Genomic DNA, 9150 nt, shown 5'->3' with positions numbered 1-9150 from the left:
GCAGGGTTTAGGGCTGTTGTACATAGGGTCGCTATGAGTCGCAAACGATTCGATGGCACATAACAACAACAACAACCTCTTCATTCTTCAGCTTCTCAAAACAATTCACAGCACACACATCCGGTCACAGACTCCCACAGCTCACACATAGTCCTTAGCTGCACATTTACTGGATGACTTAGGTGATAAAGGACCATCTCTCACCAGACCTTAAGTCCTATAAGGGTACAGAGAGTGTAATTTTTCTCCTTCACCACTATTCTCCATCCATAGTATTTTCTCAAATAAGATTTTTTTTTTTTAATTCTTTCATACAGAGGTCATTCCACTCCACCTATCCCACTTCCCACATACCTCTCTACTTCCATCCTGTTTCCAAAGGATTTAGGGTCTAAAAGGCTCAGATATCATTCATCTCATTTCATCTTCATTTAACTCTGGCTGCATTATTATTATTCATACTTTACAGCTGTTGTGTTGTTAAGTGTTGTTCAGTTGAGTACGACTCAAAGTGACCCTATGAACAACAGATCGGTCCTCTCCTGAGCCATCCTCATAATTTATGACATAATTGAGCCCACTGCTACAGTCATGTGTCAATCCACCTGGTTGAGGGTCTTTCTCTCTTTTGCCTACCCTTCACCTGTCCACGCATGGTGTCCCTTTCCAAGGAATAGCCTCTCCCAGCAACATGACAGTCGGTTGGGCCCTGGCTAAGTCTTCAGTCTGGAGGGTCCTGTGTGAAGCAGTTGGCTTTGGGAGGGTAGGTTGTTTTGATTTAATTCAAAGTTGGGTGTAAACTGGTCATTTTTTATTTTGTTACCAATCAAGTATAAGCTGATTGGCCATCTGGATTTAGTTAACAATCAGCTGGGAGCTGGAAGCCTCTTGTTTAAATCAATCAGGATCTTGTGGGCAGGCCTTTGTATTTAAAAGTCTATTAAATCTTTGGGCCTGCAGCCCTCTGGCCTGGTGTTGTGCTTGGGAAGATCATTGTTCTAAGTGATACAGCACTTGTGTGTCAGTTTGATGTACTGAGATAATCTGGAGTTGCTGTGATACTGAAAGCTGTGCACTGGTGTGTCAAATGCCCTAATGGTTACCCATGATAGACAGGGTTTAGTAGAGCTCCCAGATGAAGACAGACTTGGAAGCAGGATTGGTATCCACTTCTTAAATAAAGGCCTTTGAAAACCTTATGAACACTGGAGAAAAGATTATAGTTATAGAATAAGGTGCAGATTTTTTTTTCTTTTTTGTTGCTTATTTTAATTGAGATTTTAATGAAAGTTTATAGGGAACTTGGATTTCCATGCATTCATCGTTGCACATTTTCTCCCTGCCGACCCACCCCTAGTTCACTTTTCTCTTTGAAAAAAAAATTCTTTCATTGTTGTACAACCCCCTCACCCAGTCCACTTTACTATGCAGGTCTTAACTCTGGACTGTTGTCATGCCAATAATAACTAATCATATATTCCTTTGAAGTAGTTCTATTCCTCATCTATTTCAATGTAGTATACATTATTTTTCCTCTTTTACTTTCCGCTCAATCCCCATGTCAGTCCTATTTTAGAACAGTGGCATTATGCAGTATTTGTCCTTTTGTAACTAAGATATTTCACTCAGCATAATGTCCTCCAGGGTCACCAATTTTGTATAATATTTCACGAGTTCCTTGTTTTTCAGTGCTGCATAGTATTCCATTGTGTGATATACTACAGCTTCTCTATGCATTCATTTGTTGATGGGCACTTGGGTTGTTTCCATCTCTTTGCTATTGTGAACAACATAGCAATAAACATGGATGTGCAAGGGTGAATATCTTTTGTTCATAGGGTCTCTATGAGTTGTACTCTACTCAACAGCACTTAATAACAACAACATACCCAAAGTGTGAGACAAAGCTTTGTCATCTTTGCCTCCAAGGAGCATTCTGGCCGCACTTTCTCCAATCCATACATATTTGTTTTTTTGACAGGCCATAGGATATTCAGTACTCTTTTCCAATATCACAACTCAAAGACATCAATTTTGCTTCTGTCATCCTTATTCATTGTTCAGTGTTTTCAGATGCATAGCTAATGAGTTAAAAGATCATGTCCTGACCCAGGCACACCTTAGTCTTCAAACTGATATTATTGTTAGGTGTCATCAAGTTGTCTGTGATTCACAGTAACTCTATGCACAATAGCTCTGACCCCTGCCCTATCCTGAGCTAGTCTCATTGTGTCCAATATACCTACCCCCATTAACCCAGTTACTGTGTTAATCCATCTCATCGAAGGCCTTCCTCTCCTGTGCTGTACCTCCACCTTTCCAGGCATGATGTCCTTCTCTAAGGACTGGTCCCTTCTGGCAACATGCCCAAAGTATTTGAGATGGAGTTTCAAAATCCTTGCCTCCTGGGAGCAATCTGGTTTCATCCTTTCCAGGAGACTTACTTGTTCTCTTGGCAGTCTATGGTATGTTCAGTGCTCTTCTCCAGCACCACAACTCAAAAGAATCAATCCTTCTTCTATTATCCTCAGTCACTGTACAGCTCTCTAGCACAGAGAATGCGACTGCAAAGACTATGGCCTACATCAGGCACACCTTAGTCTTCAGACTGATACTGTTGCTCTTCAGCACTCTGGAGAGCTCCTTGACAGCCAATTTAACAAATGCAATTTGACTTTTGATTTCCTGACTACTGGTACCAAGAATGTTGATTGTGGGGCTGAGCAAACTGAAATTGTTAATAACCTCAATCTCTTCTCCATCTATTGTGGTGCTAAGTGGCCCAGTGCTGAGAATCTTTGTTTTCTTGATGTTGAGCTTCAATTCACATAGGAGACTGTAGTCCTTGACTTTCTGCAGCAAGTGCTTCAGGTCCTCCTCAGTTTCGGCAAGCAAGGTTGTGTCATCTGAATAACACAGTTTGTTGATGAATCTTCCTCCAATCCTGATGGCACATTCTTCATAAAGTCCAATAGACCACACTTAGATTAGACTAGAAGATATTGCACCAGAGTCTAAGCTCTTGTAATGTGTACTGCAAAGGATGAGAAACAGTTGCAAACAAACATTAGTGATTAGAACATGGAATGTGAGAAGTATGAATGTAGGAAATTTGGATATTGGTAAGGAATAAATGGAACTTTTAAATATTAACATACTAGGCATCGGTGAGATGAGATGGATTGGCATGAGACATTTTTAATCAGACAATTATACTGCTACTATACCAGAAATGAAAACGTGAGGAAAAACAGGGTCATATTCATAGCTAAAAAGACCATTTCTAGATCCATCTTGAAATACAATATTATGAGCAACAGGATAATATCTATATGCATACAAGGAAGACCTGTTTCTACCACTATCACTCAAATTTATATGCACCAACAAATAACGCCAAAAAGGAGGAAATAGATTATTTCTACCAACTTTTGCAGTCAGAAATTGACTGAACATGCAACCAAGATGTATTATTAATAATGAGTGATTGAAATGTAAAAGTTGGTAACAGAGAAGAAGGATCAGTTGTCAGAAAGCGTGGACATTTGGACAGAAATGAGGCTAGAGACAGAATAATAGAATATTGTATATTCAATTATTTATTCATTGCAAACATCTTTTATAAATAACACAAATGGCAACTATACATATGGACGTCACCTGATAAATCAGGCCTACAAAAGGTTCAGATTGATTAGATGTGTGGAAAGAATTGCTGAAAAAGATCAGTTTCAGCTGTGAAAACTGGGCCAGGTGCTGACTGTGGAACAGACCACCAACTACTTGTATGCAAGTTCAAGTTGATAACAAAGAAAATTAAATCCACAAGAACCAAAATTTAACTTTTAGTCTATCCCACCTGATTTTAAAAACCATCTTAGGAACAGGTTTGAGGCCTTGAACACCAATGAACGAAGACCAGATGAACTTTGGGAAGATATCAAGTATATCATGCATGAAAAATGCAAAAGATCAGAAAAGGCCAACATGGATGTCCAAAGAGACTTGGGATATTGCACTAGAGAGTTAAGAAGCCAAAACAAAGGGAAGAAATTAGGAAGTTAAGGATCTGAATACAAAATTTCAAAGAGCTGATCAGGAAGACAAAACCAAATATATTCTAGTGAAATGTAAAAAGAGTTGGAGTCAGAAAATCAAAAGGAACAAACTCACTTGGCATTTCTTAAGCTGAGAGAACTGAAGAACAGTTAAAGCTTCAAATTGGAATACTTAAAGATGCTATGGATAGAATACTGAGTGATCCAAGAAGCATCAAAAGAAAATGGAAGGAGGACAGAATCACTATACCAAAAAGAATTGGCTGACATAGATGAATTTCATTAAACAACATACGACCAAGAGGCAATGGTGATGTAAGAGGAAGTTCAAGCTGCTCTGAAGGAATTGGCATAAAACAAGGCCCCAGAATTGATGGCATATCAACCGACATATTTCAATAAACAGATGCAGCCCTGCATGTGCTTATCAGGTTGTGCCAAGAAATCTGGAGGACAATTACTTGGCCAAATGACTGGAAGAGATCCATATTAATTCTCATTACAAAAAAAAAGGTGACAGAGAGTGTAAATTATCAAACAATTTACTAATATAACATGCAAGCAAAATACTGGTGAAGATTATCCAAAACAGCTGGAGTAGTACATCGACAGAGAACTGCCAGAAGAGGCCATGGTACTAGGGAGAGAGCCAATGCTAAATGGATGTTGACTGAGAGCAGACAGTATTAAAAGAATGTCTGAGTTTCATTGATTATACAAAGGCATCTGACAGTGTGGACCACAACAAATTGTGGCTAACCTTGAGAAGAATGGGAATCTCAGAACACCTGATTATGTTCATGTGAAACTTATACTTGGACAAAGAAGCAAGTCCTGGCAAAGAGCAAGAAAACACTACATGGTTCAAAATCAGGAATTATGTGTGCCAGAGAGGCATTGTGTAACCATTTCTTTCAAAAAATTCAATAAAAACTAACAATGTTCCTCAGTAATTTGGAGAGGTCCCAGACTTCAGATTTTCCCAATGAAATACATCTCCTAAACTCCTGACTGCTGGTATCCTACCTTACAGATGAGAAAATGCATTTCAGAGAGGTGAAGGCAGTAAGTCCAACTACTGAGCAAAGAAGTAACTCTGAACTCAGCATTTGATTTCAGCTCTGTCTGATTTCAGAGCTCCAACTCAGCACACGCTCTTTTCTGCTCCACAAGTCCTCTGGATCTTCTCTTGCACGTCTCTTCCACTGACAACCTCACCCTGAAACTGTCTATGCTCAGAACTAACTTGCAGCATTCATTCAGTCACTTATTCATTTTATTAATCAGCCAACTCATTTACTAACTGTGCCAGACCCCATGCCAGATGCCAAGGGAGCAAAGATGGGTTAGAGCTCCAAGAGCTTCAAGGACTTTTCTTCAATCTGAGCTGCCCTTTCCTCATTGTTCCTGGGACTTTACCACCAGAAGCCAAGCCCTGCACAACTACTTGGCCCTCAGTCCCCCTCTCCATGGGGAAGGCCTATCTAGCCCCATCATTTTCCCTCTCCTAAGCATGAAGTATATGGATTGAATAGTGGGTCACATTCTTACATCTCCACAATTTTCTGTGAAGTCCAGGACAAGAGGATGGCCTCCCAGGATTCTGTCTCCCTTCTATGCTTTGCTTTGACTTTCAGGCTAGGCTTTGACCACTCCCTACACTAGGCAGCTCTGGAGAACATCCCAGACTTCGGCTCTAGCACCAGATATAGTGCCAACTGTGGGATCTTTGGAGCACAAGTTGCCCTGCCTCCTTCTGAATCTGTTGATTCCTTCGCTGTTAAATGAGGGTGCAAACGGCATCAATCCTGATGCCAACCTCACAGGGTGGGTGATGGTGGTGGTTGTGTACCATTGAGTCAGAAAAGACCCATAGATGAGCCTCCAGCAGGTTTTCAGAGGTAGTAAAGCAGCTGGTAGATTTGAACCACATGCCTTTGGGCTTGTAGCACAGCTTCTTACCACTAGGCTATCAAAACTCCAACAGGGTTGTTGGCAAAGGGTAAATCATTCAGATCTGGAGATACAGTTATCACACATACGACTGGACCAGTCTTAGCAACATGAGAACCTCCATCAGTCAGTTAGATTGTTCTAAAGATGCATCTGAAAATTTAATTTTTGGGAAGGCTGGTTGGGTGCACACTGAGCAGAGCAGATTGAGCCCAGAGCTTCCACAGACTCTCAGGTGTGGTTGGTCCTCATCTTGTTCAATGGCACTGGGGGCAGCTGTGCTCAACAGTCAACAAGCGAAAGGACTCTGGGTCAGGGGCTGGGAACGGCACTGATCAAACTGGCGTTCATTCAGCTTTATCCAGACCTGAGCTTCTCCAGAGAAAATTGGTACCTGGAATTTGGAATGCCCCATTTAACTCTTGAGCCCACCTGACGACCAGAACCTCCTTCACTTTTCCTTCTGCAGAATTTGGAAGATTCCTCTTCCTCAGTGTCATACAGACAGCTTCCATTTATTGGGTCAGGTACCACGCAGCTGCGTTACAAATGCTCTCTCATCTGACACTCCACAACAATGCTGTTAGAGAAGGTTTTGTTATTACTGTAGATTCTATAGCTGAGGAAACGAAGACTCAGAGAGGCTCCGATTCTCCAAGTCACAGAGCCATTTGGTGACTGATCTAGGATTAATACTCAGGTGGGCTCGACTCTAAAGCCTGCACTCTCTCCAAAGACAAAGTGGGGAGGCTCACTGACAAAACACAAAGTAACAAATTTTCCTCCTGGAACTGGTGATGAGTCACCGAAAACACCGGAAGTTCTTGTGTCCTCCACAATTCCTGAGGGAGCAAGATGCTGCCATCAATACCAAAGGCTCCTCAACACCCACACACCCCACGTGATGCTCCAATACACCACACTCTCCTCTGCAGAGGCTCTATACTGTGGCATTCATACTTCTCAGGAGAAGAAATCAAGGTCTCTATTCTTCAAGGAGGGAAACTGAGGCAGGTGGGAAGTGGGACAAAGGCAAGACGTTCCTCAATGATAACATCAATAATTGGGCTGACCACAGTTCATATTTTCAGCCACTGAATCCATCCACCTCACCCCATCCCCACCATTTGCCCTGCTTGGTGACTACAGCTTTAGAGAGGTTTAAGTTTTACCCTTGGTCAACCAGCACAGATGACTTATTTGCAACTAGCGTATATATTGGGAGACCTTTGTGATTTTGAGGATATGCGTTTACTTTCAACCTTTTTGCCTGTGTTTACACTCTTGAGGCTGGGTCAGGAGGGCTCCCTTGGAGTGAGTTGATGACATTTCTTACTCTCTAAGAAGGTCCCAAAACTGCATGTAGATACCAGAAAGACAACATAGCTTTTTCTGAGTGGAAACCCAAACTACTGCTGCCTTTGAAAGAAGACCAATTGGAGAGGGAAGAGGGAAAACAGGAAGGAGGAGATAGAAGCATTTGTGAAGAGGATCTGAGACCTCTCCCAATCACGACTAGACTTCTGACTAGATGACCACCAGGGAGAGGAGCAGGGAATCAACTGGAAACGCCACAGCTTAAGCCCCTGGATCCAGGCTCCATGGGCTCTCTGCTGACAGACACACAGATGCACGAACACAGAAGTCAAGGCCACTCAGGACGCTCCCCTCCTCTCTGAACCTTCCTGGGTTTGACAAGAAACAACAGAATTATACTCATGTTCTCATAGACAGAGAACCACAACCTGACTGTGTGATAAACACCAGGATCCCAAGAGATAATGCAAACATATGACTTAATGTGCCCCCACAGTCTCCTGTCCTCCTACCTATACAGTGTTCATATACATCGGTCTCTTCGAGGTCCGCTGCATCTGAGAGCATCTCCACCCACCACGGGAGGCTTGGGGGGGGGGGTCTAGACATCCAATACATCAAAGTTGTCACAAATATAGAATCACCCACTCAAAACGGTGACAGACATACAAACTGTTGCTAAACTGCCCTACATGCCCTGAGGCAGAAAAAAAGAATGCCAACAGATGATCAAATGTTATTTAAACACACACAAGCACACACTCTGCAGCGCCCCCTGTCTGGGACAGGAGCCTTCCCGCTGGGCTCCTAGCGCCCCCTGCAGGAAGTACAGGGGTCCCGCCAGGAAGGCGTCCAGTGAACGAATCCCACATCCATGGTCTCCATCCTCACTCAGGTGCCCAGTCCCGCGTCACCAGCCCGCAGTAGACTCACCGGACGATGCCAAACATGACGAGCACGTTGCCCAGCAGTCCCACAGCACACACTGCTGTATAGAGCGTGGTGATGGCGATGGCCAGGGCCAGAGACGAGCCGCTCCGCGCGCCCGGCGACCCAGACGCATTGATGCCCGCGCTCGGGAAGGCACTCGGGAAGGCGTCGGACGCGTTTCCAAAGAGCAGGGGCTGCAGCTCGGTGTGGGCAGAGGGGGCCGGCTCCATGGCTGCCCGGGGGCGGCTACCACGTTCCTCCCCACCGTGCGCCCTGAGTACAAGGACTCCACGCGAAGGGCGTGCCAAGGGTCGAGCGCGCGGCCCCGACGCCGCGGTTTGCAGAGCCTCTGCTGTCCCGCTTACCCCTCGCCTCCCCTGGCTGCCCGCGCCGGCCCTTCTCCCAGCGCCCGCCGACTCTGCTCGCCCCGAGCGCTCAGAGCCAGGAGCTGCTGCAGGATCCTCGGACGCGCCCCCGGCGCGCACCACGTGGCTCGGAGGCGGGCTCCCGTCTACTCCCGCGACCGTGGGTGGGCGCTGCGCCGCGGACTGGGAGCTTGGCCCAGTGAGGCCTCTCTGGCCGTCCCCCTGCAGCTGCTCAGCTAGCACGGATGTGCCCCCTACCCGTTCACCAACCTGGGCCCGCTTCCCCAGCTCCTTGCAGCCTGACTCTTACTCCTGTATAGATGAACAGAGTGACCTTGAGCAAGTCACTGAACTAAATTTATTTTCCTCACAGGCAAAGTAAATCTACAATCTCATCACCTCTCTTAGTGGATTGTTGGAAAGATTAAATAAAGTGAAGCCTATAAACAATTTGGCTCAGTTCTAGCACATAATTATTATTGTGTTTCATTGAGTTGATTCAGACACACAGCGAGCCTACAGGATAG

At 44.4% G+C, this 9150-nt stretch overlaps 1 protein-coding gene across 1 annotated transcript in view; it reads right to left on the bottom strand.

Annotated features, from left to right (window-relative positions):
* The window catches only part of OPRD1 (opioid receptor, delta 1), a 57221-nt gene extending 48503 nt beyond the window's left edge, over positions 1-8718 (bottom strand). Inside the window, exon 1 of the mRNA XM_006894917.1 lies at positions 8262-8718. Within this exon, the coding sequence (XP_006894979.1) occupies positions 8262-8488 (227 nt within the window). The 5' untranslated portion in view covers positions 8489-8718. The remainder of the gene's footprint in view (positions 1-8261) is intronic.
* Positions 8719-9150: the final 432 nt, after the last annotated feature.

Source organism: Elephantulus edwardii, unplaced genomic scaffold (assembly GCF_000299155.1).
Source record: "Elephantulus edwardii isolate Elephantulus edwardi_28Jun2011 unplaced genomic scaffold, EleEdw1.0 scaffold00152, whole genome shotgun sequence".
Classification (NCBI taxonomy): domain Eukaryota; kingdom Metazoa; phylum Chordata; class Mammalia; order Macroscelidea; family Macroscelididae; genus Elephantulus; species Elephantulus edwardii.
Note: the sequence above shows the minus strand (reverse complement) of the source record. Positions and strands in the feature narration are given on the sequence as shown.